The 24,023-nt window shown below is 33.4% G+C and overlaps 1 protein-coding gene across 1 annotated transcript in view; it reads right to left on the bottom strand.

Moving 5' to 3' along the window:
- Positions 1-24,023, bottom strand: part of LOC148309293 (sialin) — an 85,042-nt gene that overhangs the window by 48,763 nt on the left and 12,256 nt on the right. The window contains exons 2-3 of the mRNA XM_088260399.1: positions 16,577-16,653; positions 1,002-1,159 (exon numbers count right to left, since the gene is read on the bottom strand). Coding sequence (XP_088116525.1) covers positions 1,002-1,159; positions 16,577-16,616 — 198 coding nt within the window. The 5' untranslated portion in view covers positions 16,617-16,653. The remainder of the gene's footprint in view (positions 1-1,001; positions 1,160-16,576; positions 16,654-24,023) is intronic.

Below are 24,023 nucleotides of genomic sequence, written 5' to 3'. Positions count from 1 at the left end.
ATCTTCAATCTACGCGCTACTTTATAATATTCTTATAATATTTTGACCAATATCACTAGTCTGTTTTTGGTTGGTTGGAAGATAACATCGAAAAATTTATTTCGAAAAAAAACATACTTTTCCCAATACATAAACGGTGTTTAAAAAAAACAATTACGTTAAATGTTACCGGGGTTTAAAGAAAATTATGTTGTTATTTTACGAATACTAGACCTTAAAATAAATCAATTACAACAAATGTGGAGGTCCTCACCAAAAAGCTACATTTGCAATATTGCACAAAAATTTCCTTTAAATGCAAATCTGTTATGTATACTGTATTCTATCGAAATCTTTATCAAAGTCGCGACAAAACGTGACCAATCCTGTGTTAACCAATATGAACTCATTAAATTGCACCGAAACGAAACAGTTTTAGAAGCTGGAATTCCTGATTACTAAAATCATTTATAATGGAAATGTAACGTTTTGGTGAGGACCTACACAAATGTTACCTGGGTTTAAAGAAACTCAAGTTGTGATTTATCGTATGTTGGGCTTAGTGACATGTCGCTCACTCCTTTCAAGAACGTCATAAATCAAAAAACTTGATTTTTCAGGAGAACGTTTTTAAAGTTTAAAAATATAATACAATGTTTTAAAAATAAATATCAAGCCACTTATTGAACTTTTTACTGTGGAACAGATCTTTTTAGGTAAAACCTGAATGTTTTTTCTCCATTCGAAAAATATTTTTAAAAAATAATTAAGCAATGCCTTTTCTTCAAAATGCAAACACAACACTTTCTGCCCTGTAGCTGGTAAATATTAAGTTAAAAATATACCGCTATTGCTGGGATATAGTACATTTTCTGTGCATTCCAAAAACACGCAAAACTGAAAATTGACGATTTTTGATAAATGACGTTCTTGAAAGGAGTGAGCGATGTGTTTCGATGCATTTCGCATGATTTTCAAACACGGTGTTATATACGTAAAAAATGTTTTTAAGCAACGCTCACCAGAGTGACGTTGTGTACCCCATGAGTGGCGTTCATTTCGCTGGCACTCGGCTCCACCATCGCCACAATGGCAATAGTCAGGTTCACCCTCAGGGCGTAGTTCAGCATGAAGCCCAAGATCACCATGATGTTCAGCACGACCCTGCATGATAGCCATCCTGCAAACAAGCCGACTCAAATTTATAAAGGTTGTCATACACCTGCTGTGCATGACAAAGGCTGTCATGAAAAACAACTAATATTCTACTTCAAACCCTTACCGCACCCCAATGGTGCATAGGGCACTGCATTATATAAACAAAAGGCAGCGTTATCTTTGATCGTTAACACATGAAGGAAACGTGATCAGACCTCCGCTTCAGGTAATATTGAATAATTATAAGATGAGAAAATCATTTATATTTATTTGACCCCCTGAAGGTCCTGGGAATCGAACCCGGGACCGTCAGAGCGGTAGCCGAGCATGCTGACCATTACACTACGGAGGTGGACACCCCACTTATAGGAATGCTAATATTTTAAATTCAAATGAAAAGAGTGTAAATATAAACTGTCAAGACACTGGCTTGAACCCTCTAGAAGGGTGAAAATCCATAAAAAAAATAAGAAGAGGAACAAGGCAATTCATTTATTCATCAAAATCTGTCGAGGCATTCCCAGATATTATTTTTTCCTCTCGTACGTACATATATATATTTTCAAACAAGTATAAAATATCTCTAGTGTAGAATTAATGTGGGTAATTACACACAGCTGGAGGTCCCAGGTTCGATTCCCAGGGGGGGGTGAAAATAATTATTTTTGATTTTACACTCAAATATTTATTTTAATATTACCCTGGACTGGTACCTTTAACGAAGGGCTGATCACCTTGCCTTCATATTAGTAACGATCAAGATAACACAGCGTCAATACGACACAGTGCCTTATGCACCATAGGGGGTGGATAAGGGTTAGAAGAAGATATATACATACATATATAAATACATATATATATATATATAAATATATATATATATATATATATATATATATATATATATATATATATATATATATATATATATATATATATATATATATATATATATATATATATATATATATATATATATATATATATATATATATATATATATATATATATATATATATATATAGTTTTATGTGTATATTTAACGCTTAAGTAGGTAGGTACCTAGGCATTATTACGCTACGCCAAGAAACCAGACCTGGTAACATTTGCATATAAATCAATGCAAGCCAGCTTTATGATTGAACCATTATATTATACAGCACGTACCTACTCATTTGCCGCACATAAAATCATGAGCCGTGTTTAATAATGTCGGTAACATGATTTGAACTCGTCAGACGTGGCGCCAGCGCAAGGAGACAGCTGCAAATATGAATAATGGCGACACGCGAACCTGGACCAATCAGCGCCCTCCCCTCGCGATTTCAAATTCGAACTTTCTAGCGGAGATTGCCAACGCAAAATATTATTTAAATGAACGGGAAAAGAGTTCCTACCTACACGTTGTAAGTGTGCTACACACGTTTATAAAATAATAGGGTAAAGAAAAATGTAACAAAAAATTTAAATGTGATAATAAAATCGTTATTTGCGTCCATTTACTAATATTTTTAATTTATGTATTAATTTTAAATCAAACCAGATTTTTTGAGTCTACCAAGTTAGTACACTCAAAAAATCTGTGTTTGATTTTAAATTAATACATCGCTCACTCCTTTCAAGAACGTCATAAATCAAAATACTTGATTTTTCAGGAGAACGTTTTTAAAGTTTAAGAATATAATACAATGTATTAAAAATAAATATCAAGCCACTTACTGAACTTTTTACCGTGCAACAGATCTTTTTAGGTAAAATCTGAAGTTTCTTTCTCCATTTGAAAAATATTTAGTTTTTTTAAAAAAATAATTAAACAATGCCTTTTCTTCAAAATGCAAAAACAACACTTTCTGCCCTGTAGCGGTTAAACATTAAGTTAAAAATATGCCGCTTTTGCTGGGATATAGTACATTTTCTGGGCATTCCGAAAACATGCACAACTGAAAATTTACAATTTTTGATTTATGACGTTCTTGAAAGGAGTGAGCGACATATCTAAATTAAAATGGAGTTCCGCAAATTAAATGCCAAATCAATAAATAATGTTTTTAATTCCAGAATTTAATGATAATTAACAAAATTTTCACAATATTTTGAGTGTCCTAATTTTTGTTCCGAATTGTAGATTTTGCTCCACTTAGGGGTTATTTATATCAAGATTTTTTTATCAATATCACAACATAGATGAAGAAGGATATGGAAGTGTGGAGGTTTCATGAGCTAACGATATGGGTAGAATGGTGAATGTTACACGTTTATAAAATGATCACTTTATCAATTAGCCTATATGACTATATTTTTCTTCATATAAAAAAAAAACACTTAAAAATCTGAATAAATACAACATTATTTATATTATATACTCAATACATCCAACATTGACAGTGATTGAAAACATGAAAAATGACAACTGTTGTTATCAGTTGACGAGTCAGGATGCGTTGGAAAGAAATTCGTCATGTTTAAAATCAATCGTTAAACGAGCTCCAGAATACAAATATCAGACGAAGGGACCAATCGCATTGAATTATTGTTGTAAAATGAAATAAATAAGAGAGCGGAAATTATAATTAGGTACTCTTACAACACCCGTCCGTCGTGGATATACAGTGATGCCTCGCGTAACGTACCTACTTAATTTGTTCCATGAGCTAGTTCGTTATGCGAAAAGATTGTTTTGTGAAACGCGTTTTCTCTTAAAGATTCATGTTTGTTTTACACGTCCTGAAGTTAAAAATATGGTACTGTAACATAAAAAATAGATAGATGTTTTTTTTGTTAAAATTTTCTAGGTTTTTTTCTGTGATATTCTCTCTCACCCCCCTTATTCGCATTCAATGGTGAATTGGGCACTGTGCCGTATATAAACAGTGTTATCTTAATAAAATACATAAAGGAAAGGTTAGCATTGCGCTCCATGTGCCAGTTCAGGATATTAAAAATAAAGTTATATTAAAAAATCAATATTATATTTATTTTGACCCCTCTAGGATTGGAACCTTAAACCTCTCGCACGGTAGACAAACGCGGACATGATTTACAGTCGAATAAGTCCTATGACACTCGTAAGCCCTGCAAATGTCCAGACCTCCATATTAATAATAAATAAAAAAATAACTCCTAATTGTAGATAATCCAGATTTGTGAACAAGTATTTGGACACACTCGAAATGTTGTGAACAGAAAGTTAATTGTGCGAAGTGTTCGTTATGCGAGGCATCACTGTACTGCACGATCCAAATAACGAACGCATCCATCATGCAGAGACCGGCGACTCATACAAAAGACATCCTCCGCCCTTTGATACTTTAAAATGCATTCATTGCAGCATGATTTGGTCGCTAGACTGATTGCCTCTCGCAGTATAATATTATCTTTATGCACTTCGTTACTGTGTCCCACTTTTATAGTGTTGCCATCTCGAGAGATAATAGAACGACCACATTCAACTAACTAACTAATCATCCATTACGCGTTTTCTTTGCAAGGGTAGGCAGAGAGAATAAAATGCCATACCACTCACAAGGTGGACGCCTAAAATTTTGAGACGGAGACCTTGGGAGAATAAAAGAGGCGTCGGAAGACCTCAGAAAAGATGGTCCGACGACGTAGCCGCTGTGGGGGGTAGAAACTGGCCGCAAGCAGCAATAGGCCGAAATAATGTAAGGATATGGAATAGGCCAATGGAATAGGGTCTAATTGATTTTGAAAATTAAAACAAATATATATCCATGAAAAAAGTGCCGGAACGCCGTTCCACCGCGTTACATGAAAATAAAAGTCGTGGGTATTTAATATAAATAAACCTGTATTTAGACTTTTTATTGATACCTCAACATAGATGATAAAGAATATGATCGCAGTCTGGTTTAAGTGATCACTTTATGCACGTGTAACATTTACCATTCTACCCATGTCGTAAGATTTTTTCGGTCTCCTCTACTCCTATTTCATGATCAAGTACGTCAAATACTTGAAAGCAGTAAGGTCAGGAGTCGGAATAAATTATGGGTTTGTATGAGGGGGATGCATGAATATGAAAGAGGCGAAGATTGTTCGCAAAGACATCATATTCTCTCTGCCTACCCTTGCGGTGAGGCCCTGTGATGGTAAGTTAGTAAAAAAAATTGTCAAAATTTTACCTTGCTAAGGAATGTCCATACAAAATGATCGGAATAATCGGCGGGTATGTGTGAGGAGATGCATAAATGTGGAAGAGGCGATGATGGTTTGCAAAGACAGATTGGTGTGGCGTTCTATTCTCTCTGCCTATACTTGCGGAAGTCAGCAGTCGGAAAATCAGCGTGAAGGTTAGATAATTGATTAGTTGTAAAGATATATAAAAACAAAACGATTTTCGGCGAAAGCCGTTTGTAATGCGAGTATATAGTCTCGTCGTTGGATGGTAAAACAGATATCTTTATTACCCATTGAAAAGTATCGATAGTGATCGCGCACGGATTAGATAAGGGGAATTTAAAAGGTCGTAATTCAATATAACATGGCCGTATTACAAACCCAGACAGAATCGTTAACAGTTAAGGAGGTGTCCTTAATCAGAACATCTAAAAAAAACATTTTAAAATTTTTAAGTGTGTCCAAATACTTGTTCACAAAATCTGGATTATCTCCAATTACATGAGTTATTTTTTTAATATTATTTTTTGACACCTCATCAAAGATGCAAGTCTGGGCATTCACCAATAGATGTCTCTAGTGGTGATTCAAGAATAATGTTTCAAAATTGGTTCATGTATAATATAGAACTTCCAAGAATTTGAGTAGTGTGGTTGTCAATAATGGATAGAATTGGTGAATGTTACACGTGTGTAAAGTGATCACTTAAACCAGCCTATGACGGTCGTCAGCCCCGTAAATGCCCAGACTTCCATATTCTTCTTCATTTTTGATGAGATGTCAAAAAACAATATTTTAAAAATTATTTACTATTTATCATTGCTCAAATCGATAGAAAAACTATTTTTTTAGATGGGAATTGCATTTATTATTTACCTTGATTATTATGCCTCCGTAGCGTAATGGTCAGCACGCTCGGCTACCGTTCTGGAGGTCCCGGGTTCGATTCCCAAGGGGGGTAAAATAAATGTAAGTGTTTTTTTCACTGTAATATTTATTTAATATTACCCTGGACTGGTACCTGAAGCGGAGGGCTGATCACCTTTCCTTCATGTGTAAACGATCAAGATAACACTGCGTTTATATGACGCAGTGCCCTATGCACCATTGGGTGCGGATAAGGGTTTTATTTATTTATTTTATTATTATGTACAAGGTTTATAGATCATTTAGTGGACTTTTGTTTCTTCTAACTAAATAAAGATGTTTTATTAAAATCTGCGTTGAGAACGGGAGGGATAATCTAGTTTTAGGCCCGATCAGGAACGTCTCAGCATTTGCTCATTGCTGGGAGGAAACCACGTTGCACTCCTCAGTAGAAGGCGGACTGCTGACTGTCATCAACAGACCTTCTGTTCCACCAGAAGAGGGTTCGGCATTTTATGTCCTCATACATCTATCCATCTCACACATCTATATTCCGCACGTTTGTCTGAGGGAATGTTTTTCAACGGCGTTCAGTCTACTTTCAATCTTTTTTGTTTTTTAAATATGTACGAAAGGGTAAACTCAAAACAGTTTACGATGTATCGTTAACGATATATTGATAAACATCGCGAAAATTGAATGAGTTTGGGTTTGTAAGTATTATTGTATACAACAATATATATATATATATATATATATATATATATATATATATATATATATATATATATATATATATATATATATATATATATATATATATATGCACTGTTCGTTTCCTAAATTTCATTTATACTCGTAGTTGGACCATGTTATACAGAAATTACCCATTAAATTTAAAATACCCACAAATTAGCAAGCTGAGATAATTGCATTTGAATATTTTCAAAATTTATAAAAAATATAGCATCACTTTGTAAAATGGTGCTACAATTCTGTCCGCCTCCGTGGTGTAACGGTTGGCGTGCTTAGTGATTTTACACTGTAATGTTGTAACCCTGAAGCGCAGGAGTGATCACATTGCCTTCATGTAAGTAACGATCCAGATACGATATTAAATACGATGTAGTGCCCTATGCACCATGGGGATCGGAGTTTATTTATTTGACCCCCTGGGAATCGAACCCGGGACCTCCAGAACGGTAGCCGAGCTTGCTGACCATTACACTACGGAGGCGGACAATAACTCGTTAACTTTCAATAACTCTTTTCTTCTCAAAACCAAATATTTATTTCGAAGAAAAACTAAATTTTTTAGTACGAAAAAAATTATCTAAAAAAAACAATTACGTCAAATGTTACCTGGGTTTAAAGAAAATTAAGCTGCGACTTAACGAATGCTTGGCCTTAATGATCGCGCAGCCGATCGCGTAGTGTATTTGTACAGTCGAGATCTCACCCTTAACAACAAACTTAATCCAAATCTCAGTAATATATAGTAAGTACTATGGCACACCAGTGATGGCCGGCTATTATTTATTATTTCCAATTACGGTTGCATGGCTTCTTGGCATTCCAGTCACCCGTTTACGGATGGGTAATGATGCCCATATATTGTGCAACTATATCAGGTTTATGTGTGTGTATACGATTCATCCAAACAATGACCTAAACTACTATAAACGACTTTTATAATACAATAACAAATGTGCAGTGGCAGGAGTTGTCAACCGACGGTTCCAGATTCACGCATATCATTTACTCCTTTCAGCAACGTCATAAATCAAAAAACTTGATTTTACAGGAGATCATTTTTAAAGTTTAAGAACATTATAAAAATAAATATCAAGCTTCTTTAACTGTGCAACAGATCTTGTTAGGTAAAACCTGAAGGTTTTTTCTCCATTTGAAAAATATTTAGTACATTTAAAAAAATTAAACAATACCTTTTCTTCAAAATGCAAAAACAACACTTTCTGCCCTGTAGCGGGTAAATATTAAGTTAAAAATATGCCGCTTTTGCTGGGATATAATATATTTTCTGGGCATTCCGAAAATTGCCCAACTGAAAATTGACGATTTTTGAAATATGACGTTGTTGAAAGGAGTGAGCGATTTATTGTTTAAATTTACGCACAAAATCATACTTAAATCACATAAAATCATACATAAAACCCTTGCCATGACTTATATGCAATTATTATTATAATGCACTACTTAAGTTCATAAAATTTTAATTCTTTTTAATTATGTTTTTAAGTTTTACTTAGTAAATAGTACTATTTTTTAAACCTTTTGAGACACGTGTTTCGATGCATTCCGCATCATTTTCCGGTGTTTGAAAAATGGTGAATAAAAATATATATTTAAAGAAATAGTGGTATTAACAAAGTAAAACTTAAATTCAAAATGGATAGATATTACGAAATTAAATTCATTTTCTCAGAAAAATTATATTTACTCATGGTGTTCAACCCCTGCCTTATTGCATATATGGTATAACATGACACGTGCTTCAATACATTTCGCATAATTTTACGGTGTTTGAAAATGATGCGGAATGCATCGAAATACGTGTAACAGTAGATTCTAAAAAATAGTAGTAGTTATCAAGTATAATGGATAGATACTACCACAAAGCGACTGCCGAATCCATCAGATTGAAACAGATAATGTCAGGCAGCTGGTTAATCTGAGTACATGCAATATATTGCAAAAACCTTACTCCAAACTTGGTTATGTTTATCGGCTCCACGTGTATTGTAAATTATAAAAGACATCCTGAAATATTGTTTTACAACATTTTGAGTGTGTCCAAATACTTGTTCACAAAATCTGGATTATCTCCAATTACAGGAGTTATTTTCATATTATTTTTTGACATCTCATCAAAGATGAAGAAGAATATGGATGTCTGGGCATTCACGGGGCTGACGACCGTCATAGGCTAGTTAAAAAGTAATTATAATAATAATTATATGAAATATTGGTATTTACCAAGTAAAGCTTAAATAAAAATAGATTTCTCGAAAAAATAAATGAAGACTTGCCGGACATACACAGAAGCTAGTGTGAATAGTCTTCATTCCCACATAAGTAAAGTATTACAATACTATAATATATCATGCACGACCCGAGGCAGACGCATTGGCCGCCATTTGCGTCTATTTATAAGTTGTTTTCACATCGCGACATTGAAAATAAGCTCCATCCATTGAAATGAGTACATATTGTCAGGAAATTGAACTACAACAAAACCACGATATGACTGACTGATTGGGGGGAGGGGGTGTACGTTAAAGCCCTGTATACGTTATGTCGCAACTCAATTTCCTCTTAGTCAAGGTAACATTTTACATGATTTTTTTCATTTCTTAAATCATCGTTTTTGTATTGAAAAAAAATAGTTTTTTCAATGCCAAAAATCAGATCGCGACGAATTGTCAGCAGTGGTCGTCAACATCATACCATAAAAACACAGTGTTATATTGATCTTTAACACATGAAGGAAAGGTGATCAGCCCTTCGCTTCCGGTACCAGTCCAGCGTCATACTAAATAAATATGATATTATTTTTTGACATCTCATCAAAGATGAAGAAGAATATGGAAGTCTGGGCATTTACGGGGTTGACGATCGTCATAAGCTGGTTTAAGTGTCAAAAATCCCTTTACACACGTGTGACATTCACCAATTCTACCCATTATTGACAACCAATTCTAGTCAATTCTATTGACAAGAAGTTCTATAAATATGAACCAATTTTGAAACATTGTTCTTGAATCACTAGAACTTCACTAGAGACATCTATTGGTGAGATGAAAAGAAGCTTTTTATTGAGCAGAAACTCTTTTATTAGTATGTGAGGTCCGAATCCTGGATTATAATCACACACATGAGAAACGCCAGAAAATATCATTTTCATTTTTATTACTTAAGCTCATAATTTGACCAGATAATTTATATGAAAATAACTCATGTAATTGGAGATAATCCAGAGTTTGTGAACATATGAAAATAACTCCTGTAATTGGAGATAATCCAGATTTTGTGTACAAGTATTTGGACACACTCAAAATGTTGTAAATAAATATTAAACTGAAAAATCACTTACATTTATTTTGACTGTCTTGGAAATCGAGCCAGGGGTTCCTGGAGGTTTCCAGCATGGTAGCCAAATGCGCTGACCATTACACTACGGAGGCGGACTAACCGCAAATCACAACAGGCAAAAATCTCATTTCGATATTTATGAAGTATTTACTTGTCTTCTTTGTGAATTTAGTTTTATATTTTGTTGGCACGTAAAATTGGGATTCTACTCACCGACGCGCGCACATTGCACTATTTCGGGAAGCTCTACAAAGTCTTTGATATATCCTACACATGTCGCTCACTCCTTTCAAGAACGTCATAAATCAAAAAACTTGATTTTTCAGGAGAACGTTTTTAAAGTTGAAAAATATAACACAATGTATTAAAATAAATATCAAGCCACTTATTGAACTTTTTACTGTGCAACAGATCTTTTTAGGTAAAATCTGAAGGTTTTTTCTCCATTTGAAAAATATTTAGTATATTTAATAAAATAATTAAACAATACCTTTTCTTCAAAATGCAAAAACAACATTTTCTGCCCTGTAGCGGGTAAATATTAAGTTAAAAATATGCCTCTTTTGCTGGGATATAGAACATTTTCGGGGCTTTCCGAAAACATGCCCAACTCATAATTCACGATTTTTGATTTATGACGTTCTTGAAAGGAGTGAGCGATGTGTTTATAACACATGCAAGTGGTACCTATAATAGATTTCATTACGAACCCGTCACGACACTAAAAGTGCAATCATATTTCCGATGCGGGAACATTTTAAAAACGTAGCGAGTCATATATATAATATTAGTGTATTAAAATGTTTCAATTTTTCATTAATGTTTAACTTAGTAAATACCACTATTTCTGCAAGTAAAACATCATTCAAAAGTGGATAGATTTAACCATAAATTGACTGCCGAATGAATTAATGAAAATAAATCAAACATAAATATCACTTTGTAAATACCACTTTTGAATGGTATAAATAATAAAATAAATATGAGTGATTTTTTCACTGTCATATTTATTCAATAACCCTGGACTGGTACCTGAAGCGGAGGGGCTGATCACCTTTCTTTCATGTGTAAACGATCAAGATAACACTGCGTTTATATGACGCAGTGCCCTATGCACCATTGGGGTGCGGATAAGGGTTTTATTATATTATTATTAAATACCACTTTTTCTTAAATATCGATGTACATCTTCCGATTGGTAAACATAGAAATTTCATCGTCACTATCACAGGTTTAAAAAAAATGTATTCCTATTTTTCACTAAAAATTATTGAATTTGTTTATTGAATCGGCAAACTTAAAAAAAGATGCACGCTGCGATACAGCCTCCCAGCTCGACCGCCAAAAACACTGGTGTCATCGTCGGTATATCGAATGCCCGTGCTTTTAGCAAAGTACTATTTTTTCTAAGCACTCTAACGGTTAAACTATTCAGTGGTTCTAAACGTTATTGGTTCATGGCTCCCGATTAAAAAAGGATAAGACTAGATAAATGAAGCAAAAAAATACGAGGGCTATTCAATTAATACGATTTGAGATTAAGATTTGAGACAGTATCTGAGATTAAGGCAAATGCGACTGAAGGACGTCACAAAAGAAGTGTTCCAGGACTGTTTACAAAAGTGGAAACACCGTTGGGATAAATGTGAGCGTTGTTGAGGTGAATACTTTGTAGGGGACCCAGACATATAACTTCTACATAAAGTACATTTTGTTTTATGACGTCAGTCTACGTATTAATTGAACAAGCCAAGTATAAAACATATTTCAGGACTTTAACGTTTTTTTAACCGTTATTTACCATTCATTTTATGCAATGTTGAATGTTTGAATGTCATCATTATTTTTAAGCAGTCATTACACAAGGTCGAATTATATTGGAGCAAACTTGAAACACTTACCGAATTTATGTTTTGTTTACGTATTCTACATTTTTCTAGGAATGTTTTTGACAGATTCCCAGACATGCTTCATGCGTGACATTTCGCAACAGATGTACTCGTGAATTACAAATTACAAATCCGAAGAAAACATTCTTAAAAAAATTAAAACATCAAAGACTTCTTTGTTTACTGATTTTTATTTTTAATTTAGCATATGTAATTTTAATTCAAGTTGGCTTTCAACCATCAAGAACAGATTACTGAAAATAAATTACGACTTAATACAGGAGCGTATTTCAATAAAAAGTTGTGTCAAAATTTCAAAGCAATCGATGAACGACTTAAAGAGATTTACGATTTTGAACAAAATAATATTTACCATAAAACTTTTTTAACACAATTCATCTATTTTAATTTCATCATACAACATTATTATAAATTACAATAATGTGCCCTCACCGAATTTTCCCGTGCTAAGGGTATATTTTACTAACTAACCATCACGCTGCTTCTCCGCAGGGATAGGCAGAGATAATAGAACGCCATACCAATCTGTCTTTGCAAACAATATTCCCCTCTTCTATATTCCGACTCCTTACTGGCCACTTTCAAGTATTAAAAATATTTTATCGTGCCCAGTTTTCCTCATAAATTTGTTTTAATATCCTTTCTTCACTTGTTCGATTCACATGTCCAGACCATCTCAACACAGTTCTTAATTTTATCGATAATGCTTATCTCAGCTTTGCATTCTTTCCTTATATCACCATTCGAACGTCTATAATATCATAATTTTTTGCTGTTTAACTCCTTACCTTTCAATACCTTTTTTCTTTTAAAAACTTTCTTTTTAAACTGTATTCATTTCGAAGACAAACATATTTTTTCAACACAAAAACGGTGTTTTGAGAAGAAAAAATTAAAGATATAAAATGTTACCTAGGTTTTAGGAAAATAAAGTTGCGGGCTTAAATGAATCATTTAATTTTAATAAATACTACACGTTCATAAATTAATGGATAATAGAAGCAGGTTGTACAGCTTTATTGCATAATTTAAATTCTAAATTGATTTTTTACTTGGTAAATACCATAATTAGTACGATAGATAGATAAATGTACGAATAGTGAAATATGGAAGGAATGCAAAGCTGAGATAAGCATTATCGATAAAATTAAGAAAGGTGTGTTGAGATGGTTTGGACATGTAGAACGAATGAGTGAGGAAAGAACGGTAAAACAAATTTATGAGGCGAATGTTAGCGGGAAAAGAAGCAGAGGAATACCGAGAAAAACATGGCACGATCAGGTATGCCAAATACTTGAAAGTGGTCAGGAGTCGTAACAATCGGCGGGTATGTATGAGGAGATGCATGAACGTGGAAGAGGCGAAGAATGTTTGCAAGGACAGTGTGGTGTGGCGCTCTATTCTCTCTGCCTACCCCTGCGGGGAAGCGGCGTGATGGTTAGTTAGTTAGTTAGTTAAATACCATAATTTCTTAAAATCTATTGTGACACGTGTTTCGATACATTTCGATGCAAAAAGTTGGATTGAATTTTACAAATTTTACACATAAAAAATGGACGTTGAAAGTTTTTCGAGAAAATGAACGAATGTCGAAACCGTGCGACATAAAAAATAGCTCAAAAGCTCGAGTTTCGGAACGGAACTGAAATAGACGAATGCTTGCGTCACCTTTGCGGGGTCAAAAAACTTCCCAGTGCTCCACTGTGCACTGCTATCGGACCGAAATGAAGTATAAGATTTGATCCTGCACATTATAAGTAACTAATCATCACCTCGCTTCTCCGCAAGGGTAGGCAGAGAGAATACAACGCAACAATGTATTTGTCTCTTCCGCATTCATGCATCTCTTCATACATACCCACCGATTATTTTATCGATTTTTATCGATATGATCGATAATCCTGAAATTATCCGGAGCATTGGTCAGAAAAATGTGAAATACCCATATTATTTTTTGACATATCTTCAAAGACGAAAAAGAATATGGAAGTCTGGGCATAAACGGTGCTGACGACCGTCAGAATATGAGAAGTGTGGTTATCGATAAAACGTAGAATTGGTGAATGTTACACGTGTGTAAAGTGATCACTTAAACCAGCCTATGACGGTCGTCAGCCCCGTGAATGCCCAGACTTCCATATTCTTCTTCGTCTTTTATGAGATGTCAACATAACCTTTGTACATACATAACAGACCCACTTCTCGTATTTTCCCATTCATGTGTACCTATATAGAATCGTAAGTTACCTCATGTAGGGGTTGTGTATTATTCCGATGTGTTTGCAAAGCTTTTATCTTCGGCCATAAAAAATAAAGGTAATTTGGCAATTTGTTTTCCTGTTTGCGTTAAGGGAAGGTTGATCCAAAGTGAGTGAGGGTAGGTTTCGAACCTCAGAGGGTTGGAAAGCAATCATACTGCTTTGTAATATCGAGGCATATCATTCTATGAACGATCCCATTACTTAGATTTTTTTGTATTTATACAATAACAGTTTTATTTAGGACATATTCAACGAATTACAATTTATGAAAGTCAAACCACTATATGCTAAAACAATCCTAACATATCGCTCACTTCTTTCTACAACGTCATATATCAAAAAACTTGATTTTTCAGGAGATCGTTTTTAAAGTTTAAGAATATAATCAAACGTATTAAAAATAAATATCAAGCTACTTATTAAACTTTTTATTGTGAAACATATGTTTTTAGGTAATGAAGGGGTTTTTACATTTGAAAAATATTAAGTGTATTTAAAAAAAAATATTAAACAATACGTTTTCTTCAAAATGCAAAAACAACACTTTCTGCCCTGTAGCGGGTATTTACCCGCTAATATTTATTAAGTTAAAAATATGCCGCTTTAGCTGAGATATAGTACATTTTCTGGGCATTCCGAAAATATGCACAACTGAAAATTGACGAATTTAAGAATGACTCTATCAAAACGCGAGAAAGCGACTCCCATCAAAGCACACAAATCACAATGAACACACTTTATAGTAACGTACATAGAACCACAAGATCGTCAACACATCAAACAACACATACCTATTTTGGTGAAAAGAACATGTGCAATAAAATTGTACAGCCTGCTTTCATTAGGTACCTATAAAGCATTTAACCTTTCCAGGAGTACAATAATAATTGATGTCGCACCTTATCTGGGGAGTGTGTTTTTTTTACATTAAATATGTATTTTTTAAAATAAAATCTTTGTAATATGAAGATAGAAATAATATTTTTTTAAATTAAATAAAAAATAAATCTCACCATCTCTAGGATTTATTTTATGACAAAGTTAAATACAAATATCAATAGATGTCATTACTATACAAATTACATCATACCACCTGACAGATAGTCTTCGACGTTCATTAACGTCGATACTCCTTTGAGGAAAATTCGCACCGACGTTCATTTACGTCCATACTCCCGGAAAAGTTAAAAAGTAAAAATAAATATAAAAGATCTATTTGAAATGAATAATAAAAATGTATAGATTTGAAATAGATCGCATCATTCGGCTATATTTTTTTTATTACATGTCATAAACAATTTTCTTTCATTTTAATTTTAGTTTTACTTGGTAAATATCGCTATTTAAATAGCGAAGTTTACTAATTAAAGCTTAAATTAAAAATTGATATATTACCACAAAGTGACTGCCGAATCAATTAATGAAAGTTCCTTTCCTATAGTTTCATAAATAAGTATTGTAAAATGTGCCCTCGGCACGGGAAAACTCAGTGAGGGCACGTTTTTGTAATTTATAACTATGCATATGATGTAATTCATATATAAATAAATAAATATTGATTACATGAATAATACAGGTTTTTTCACTTCCAATTGGACGTTTTACAAATTAAACGTTTGCAAATTGGACGTTACATTGTGTTTCATAAAAAAATAGAATTTCTAAAAACGTATTGAAAGTAGTACTCATGATTCTAAATAGTATTGAAAATCTTGCCTGAAAACTTGAGTACACATCGCGCGCACAGACTACGACAGCGCGCCGCGCAGGCTTGCCAACTTGACGACTAACGCACTCGCTAGTCTTAAGAATAAAAAATGTGGGCAGGTATTCACACTGACGGTATATGCAGTACCAGAGGCGTGCATTCTATATGGGCAGAAAAGCAGTGCCTACCCTGGATTACTCCCGTTCTATATAGAAACACGACCAGTGCCTACTATGCCTTGTCCTTACCCAACTCTACTGCGTACCCTTATCAAAAACTCTGTGCACGCCACTGTGTGAATATTTATGTTTTTTAATTCATTTTTAATTTTTATAAAATACAATATAACGTCCGATTTGTTTTGGAAAGCGTCCAATTTGATTTATATAACCTATTTGAAGTGAAAAAGCTGCAATGGCAAAATAAAATAAATGAATTCATACCTGTTGCTTCTGCGGGGAATGTTTTTTCAGTGGTAGCCATATCCTATCCGGAAGTGCGGTGTGATCTCTTCGCGTCGCTGAAACAATCAATCGTTGTATAATAATAGCGTGTCAATTTAAAATTCAATCAATTTTAGGTGGCGTTAACACGAGTAATTGGGTCAATAGCACGTTAGAATCGTTACGAAATAGTGAATTAGGATGAGTTTACATTGAGCCAGTGACTGACATCAAACGCAAGGTAAGTCAGTGTGGGCTGTTTGGATCTATGAACACTTCATAGCAGTGGTTCTTAACCTTCCCCTTTCGGGGTAAAAAATAAAACATGCGTCCCGGTGTTGGGTAGTCAATACACAATAAGTTACCACATCTCTTATTCTAATATCGCTCACTCCTTTCAACAACGTTATAAATCAAAAATCGTCAATTCTCAGTTGTGCATGTTTTCGGAATGCCCATAAAATGTACCATATCCCAGCAAAAGCAGCATATTTTTGACTTAATATTTACCCGCTACAGGGCAAAAAGTGTTGTTTCTGCATTTTTAAGAAAAGGTTTTGTTTAATTATTTTTTTAAATATACTAAATATTTTTCAAATGGAGAAAAACCTTCAGGTTTTACCTAAAAAGATCTGTCGCACATCAAAAAGTTCAATAAGTGGCTTAATATTTATTTTTAATTCATTCTACTTTACCTACTTTAAAAACGATGTCCTGAAAAATCAAGTTATTTGATAAATGACGTTGTTGAAAGGAGTGAGCGATGATGATCCATGATCTCTTCTAATAGCATTGAAATCTGTCCCAACCGCATTTCCGGATCTGACACAGAAGCATTTACGCTTCCTGACAAACCCTTTCTTTTCTATTACTTAAATTCGTTTCTAGAAATCTCCCAGGGTAGGCAGTGAAAGGGATAAGTAGCTGGTTAGTTCAGTTTGTCAGGTAGATCCGATTCCAACCCGACGTTGGCCGGTACACAGACGCCTCCACAACCCCTACCAGTTCAGTTTAGTCATCGCATTTTCCACTCAACCAATAGCATCTTCTAATTCTTCGAACCCTTATCTGCACCTCAATGGTGCATAAGGCACTGCATCAGATAAACGCAGTGTTTCTTGATCGTTAACACATGAAGGAAAGGTGATCAGCCCTACGCTTCAGATACCAGTCCAGGGTAATAATGAATAAATATTAGAGTGAAAAAATCACGTATATTTATTTAACCCCCCCCCCTGGGAATCGAACCCGGGACCTGCACAACGGTAGCCTAGCGTGCTAACCATTACACTACGGAGGCATCTTCTAATAGCATATAGTAAACATTTCACAACAAATAATTAACACATGTAAAGAAATGATCGAGAGGTAATACTATGAAAATTAACAAATAGTTTAGTATATTCATTACATTTTTGAGAATTAATTTTTCCTCGCTGATTTTAATAGCGTGTGGGCACCGTGAAATAAAAACCTCGACTGATGACTATGTGTAAATAGTGCAAGTCAGTTCTCGGCGCCAGTACTGGCGCCAGTAACTGTCGCGATGTAAATCCGCCTGCAACTGACAGCGCTCGAAGAAATCGAGTCGGAAATACATAATTATGTCCGTCAAGAGTGACTTGTGTCGGGACAAAGGTTAATGGTTCATAGATTGTTATGGTGACACGAGGGCCCGTAATATTACGCCTTACTCCACATACTACACTACAGGGCATGCATTACCGGCTTTCGGTAAATCGGTTCACCGGTATATCGTAGTCGTACAGGAGAAAGTGACCAACTGACAAAACGTAAAATGTTCAGGAGGGTCATCCACATCACTTTTGCTTGGCAAGAAAATAAGCATCAATGCAGTTAGTCATTTTAAACAAGTCATTTTATTATATTTCGAAGTTTGAAATCCTTAGGGATTTTTTCAGGGCAATATTATATCAAATAGTCAACGATCATGTTTTTTGTAAAAATGCACTTGGTCACTTTCTCCTGTATGACTACGATATGTGTTTAATACCATTACCGATCTACCGGTAGAATAACTACCGATTATTTTTAGTAATGTTTTAATTTATGTAGGGTGTTTTTTTTTTTAGGTAAACGAATTCAAATTTCCCGCAGTAAATTGATGGTATTCTTGTTGAAAGCACAGCTCTGTCACATTAATGCCATTCAACTGAGGTACGAAGAAGTCAGTAATCATGGTTCTGTAGCGCTCAAAGGACTGCGCTACAAAAATATGTAATAAAATAACAATACATCCCGTAACTGACACGGTCTTTCATGTGTGAGTTGTAGGCAACATCTATGATTGAGTTGAGTAAGCTTTTTATTTGTCAGAAACCATTTTAAAAAGTATGTAAGATTCTTCTTGAATTATTTTACATACTTTACGCCTTACTGTACATACGAAACATTAGGGTTTGCAATACTGACTACCGGTAAACAGGTTCACCGGTAAATATGATTAAATACCATTGCCGATCTACCGGTAAGATAACTTCCAACTGCCGGTAATTTTTTGTAATTATTTGAATAATAAAACAACAAAATATACCATTCTTTCATATGTGAATTCTCAGCAGCATCTATGCTTGAGTTGAGTAAACTTTTCATGTATTATTATTCACTCTTATGAAAATGTATTTAAGATTCTTCCCGAATGATTTAACATACTGGGAGACGCCTGAAAACATTTAATTTTATTAAAATTATTTTTTTGATTAAACTTAAATGTTGACTAATTGTTTTCACAACATTGTGAATGTGTCCAAATTCTTGGTCACAAGTATGGGTTTCACCACAGAGGAGTCTTTTTTTATATTGACATCTTGAATAAAATAACTCGTCAAATTATAAATTTGATACAATTTAAAACAATTCTTGCAAAGACAGATTAGTGAGGTATTCTATTCTCCCTGCCTACCCCTGCGTGAAGCGACGTGATGGTTGGTTAATTAGTCAGTTTTGATCAAGATAATTTTATATACTGCCATAGTATTAACGTTTATGGTTACCGGTAAACTACCAATAAACCGGTAACAATTTATTTTGTTAATCGATTTACCGGTGATTTAATTTTTCGGTGATATTGCCAGCCCTGCTCGACACATGCTGGACTGACCTGGTGCCCTGAACTGTGTGATTTATATGTAATAAAAGAGTTGTATCATTGAACGGTACTAATTGATCGTGTTTTTATTACTATCATCAGATTATATAAACATATCATACATATTTGCGTTTTGACGAATTATAAAGAAATTATAAATAAATATATCGACTAGTAAATGCAGTTAATAGTCAATACAGGGTGGACCGTACCTCTTTTTTTAACATTTATTTGTTAACTACATGTATATACATACATATCGGCTGTCCAAACTCAAAACACAGTAAGGGACATTTTTTTGTAGTATGTTTTTTTTGCATTTTTGGACTAAGTGGATTCTAGTTGGTCCAAAAATGCAAAAAAAAACGTACTACAAAAAAAATGTCCCTTACTGTGTTTTAAGTTTGGACAGCCGATATACTGTATACATTCATTTAAAAATTTATAAACATAATTTTTTCATCGATTATTTGAGACCTACCAAGGCACCTTGTGTGTCTTGTCGGTGGAGTTCTTTTTACATACGTTTTATATTGTTTTTATCTATTTTTACCTTATATACACACGAACAAACAAAAAACAAAAAAATTAAAACTATTTTACAATTTTCATAGAATTAACTCTTGATCATTATTTACTCATTGCTTTATTTTACCTTATTTTATTTTGACCTCTTACCTCCGTCGGCAGCAAATAAAAAATGGCAACGATAAATTGAAGTGTTTATTAACGTCTATTTAAAAAAAAAGAGAAATATATATATATATATATATATATATATATATATATATATATATATATATATATATATAATTATATATATATATATATATATATATATATATATATATATATATATATATATATATATATATATATATATATATATATATATACGATTTTTTATTTATGACGTTCTTGAAAGGAGTGAGCGATATGTTCCATTTTGACATCTCAGCAAAGGTGAAGAATAAAATGGAAGACCTGGTATTTATAAGGCTTGCGAACTATCATAGGCTGGTTTAAGTGATCACTTTATACACGTGTAACGTTAACATTCTACCCGTGCTTGACAACCGTACTACTCATATTAAGTAAAGTGTTTTATCCCTTATTTATTCATTTGTCATTGACTTTGTGGATGAATTGTGTATGATATGTTATACGATGGAAGCTTAAGCCCTTTAAAGTCGTTAAACCAGCCTATGGCAGGTTGTGATCACTCTACCCAGCCTTCCACATTCTTTATTTTATTTTTATTTTTTGTAAATTAAAAGCATTAAAAGCATACCTTGTGGTATGTATAGTAATAAAATGTGGTGGAGTCCACATTTAAAAATATTCCTATTGTGATTCATTTGTCTTTTTTCTCTCTTTTGAAATTTAATTTTTATATATGTAAATGTCAAATCGTAATTTTTTTTTTGATGGCCTGATGGTGGAATGATTGTCACGAATAAATGTTTATAAAAGTGGTATTACACAAAGTGAACAATGGGTGATAAGGAGAGTGGTTTTTTCACATTCTTCTTCATCTTTGTTGAGAGATGTCAAAATATAAAAATAACTACTAAGTGGAGAAACCCAGATTTGTGAACAAGGATTTGGACTCACCAAAAATGTTGTGATGTGTTGTGAATATAATAACTGGTCTCACTATAAGCTTAAAAAAACTGAAAATCATGTTTTCAGACGTCTCCCAGTATGTAAAATAATTCGGTAAGAATCTTGCATACATATAAAGGCCATGTGCTAAATAAAAAAAACTTGCCCAAATCAAATCAACCATAGATGCTGCTGTGAACTCACATATGAATGACCATATGAATTATAGGATATATATCCAAAAAAAATTTAAATGTAGTGTGGTTGTAAATCATGGGTAGAATGTTTAATATTATACGTGTATAAAGTGATTACTTAAACCAGCCCATGACGTGTCGTAAACCCTGTCAATACCCAGACTTCCATATTCGTCTTATCTTTGTTGAGATGTCAAAATATCAGAAATGCGCACTTTATCCTTTCTTTCTTTTGCATTTAACTAAACTGAGTCACAGCAACGAGTGGCTGGGTACAGCTAGTGAATAATAAGCAGGAGCTTAGCATGAATTATTTACAGCATATTTCTAAAGCTTCGGAACGAATTTTTAACGAATCCCGAGTCGTTTTAAACATCATCGAACTCACAACGAATTCCATTGTTTTCGTTCTTTTGTGTTTTTCTAAATCATCTTTCATTAGTTTTGTTTTTCATGACGTCAGACGTCTGGGCGAGGGACATAACCATATTTTGGCACGGATGTTCATAAACAATAAAAAAGAGCAGAAATATTGTGATGACTGTGAAGTATTGCGTAAATCGTGACGTCGAGAGGCTTGTCTATTATAGTCTGCAAACGCTTCAATGATTTCAGTGTATGTACATAGTAATAATGTGAATAGGTAATGTACAATACAGCAAAATATTTACATAGTTTCTACGTAGAATAGGTAAAACAGTTTAATAGATAAAAAAACATAGGGGTTTAGGGCATCTATTCCATACAAATCGCTCACTCCTTTTAAGAACGTCATAAATAAAAAATCGTCAATTTTCAGTTGTGCGTATTTTGGGAATGCCCAGAAAATGTACTATATTCCAGCAAAAGAAGCATATTTTTAACTTAATATTTACCCGCTACAGGGCAGAAATTGTTGTTTTTGCATTTTGAAGAAAAGGTATTGTTCAATTATGTTTTTAAATATACTAAATATTTCTCAAATGGAGAAAAAACCTTCAGGTTTTACCTAAAAAGATCTGTTGCACAGTAATAAGGTCAATAAGTGGCTTGATATTTATTTTTAATACATTGTATTATATTAATAAACTTTAAAAACGTTCTCCTGAAAAATCAAGTTTTTTTTATTTATGACGTTCTTGAAAGGAGTGAGCGAAATGATAAGGTGTAGTGTAGACAGATGTAGCCTAAAAAAATGTTTTCAATTTATATAATTTTTCCGATAAAATTAATTTAATTTTGTAATATCTATCTATTTTTTATTTAAGTTATGCGCGGTAAATACCACTGTTTATCAAATATATTGTGATACGTGTCTCGATGCATTCCGCATCATAACATCAGACATTTTCTGACAGTATAACGGTACATTTTAATTGACTGATTTGGCAGTCACTTTTATATCAATCCATTTTGAATTTAAGCTTTACTTGGTAATAAATATCACTATTTCTTAAAATCTTTTCACACGTGTTTCGATGCATTCCGCACCATTTTCAAACACAGCAAAATTATTTTATTAATTTAAGTTTTAATTACTTGGTAATTACTGGTAAATAGTGGTATTTACCTTGTAAAACTTACAACATTTTGAGTGTCTCCAAATACTTGTGTACAAATCTGGATTATCTCCAATTATACGAGTTATTTTTCATATTATTTTTTGACATCCAAAGATGTCAAAGAATATGGAAGTCTGGGCAAGTATAATATATGTTGAGATGTGTAAAAAATTGTAATAATAATAAATAAAATTGGTTTGGCAATTACTTTGTGTAACATTTCTCCATTTTTAATTTATGTTTTCCTTGGCAGAAACAACTATTTCTTAAAATCAAATACGGTGTTTGAAAATGACGCGGAATGCGTCGAAACATGTGTCACAATAGATTTGAAGAAATAGTGGTAGCTACCAAGTAAAATTTAAATTGAAAATGGATAGATAAAAAAGTGACAGCCGAATCAATCAATGAAAATGTACCGCTTTACCGTCTGAATATGTCAAAAAAACGGAAAATGATACGACATGTACATTTATCATGTATATACATGATAAATGATACGGAATGCATTACAAAATTCAATAAATTTTCTCGGAAAAATTATGTAAAATCATGATTTTATAGTGGTAATTATCAAGTAAAATTTTATCTTAATATGGATATTTATCACCACAAAGTGACTGCCGAATCAATTAATGAAAATCTATCGTTTCACTGTCTGAAAATGTCAATCGAAGATGTGCGACACATCAAGAATACGCTATTCTCTTATTCTTCATCCTTAAAATTATTTGTTTGCCACAACATACTAAACTATGAAAACAACACATGAAAAAACGTCATGAAAAAATTCTGAAAGTATTTACGGTAACTGCGCATACACAAGAAAAAATCGCGGAAGCAATTTTTTACTTTTTCAACGTACGTCATAATCTGCGGAGGTGTGTCTATCTGGTTCTACCAGTTTTTCATACAGTGGATAAATATCGATACCTCTAAACATGTATTCAATACTAATTGGACGTAACTGCTGGTTCTGATGAAACTTGACAGGC

This window comes from Brachycentrus maculatus, unplaced genomic scaffold (assembly GCF_059751285.1).
Source record: "Brachycentrus maculatus isolate JH-2025_06_01 unplaced genomic scaffold, ASM5975128v1 h1tg000134l, whole genome shotgun sequence".
Lineage (NCBI taxonomy): Eukaryota > Metazoa > Arthropoda > Insecta > Trichoptera > Brachycentridae > Brachycentrus > Brachycentrus maculatus.
This window is presented reverse-complemented; position numbering and strand designations above follow the sequence as displayed.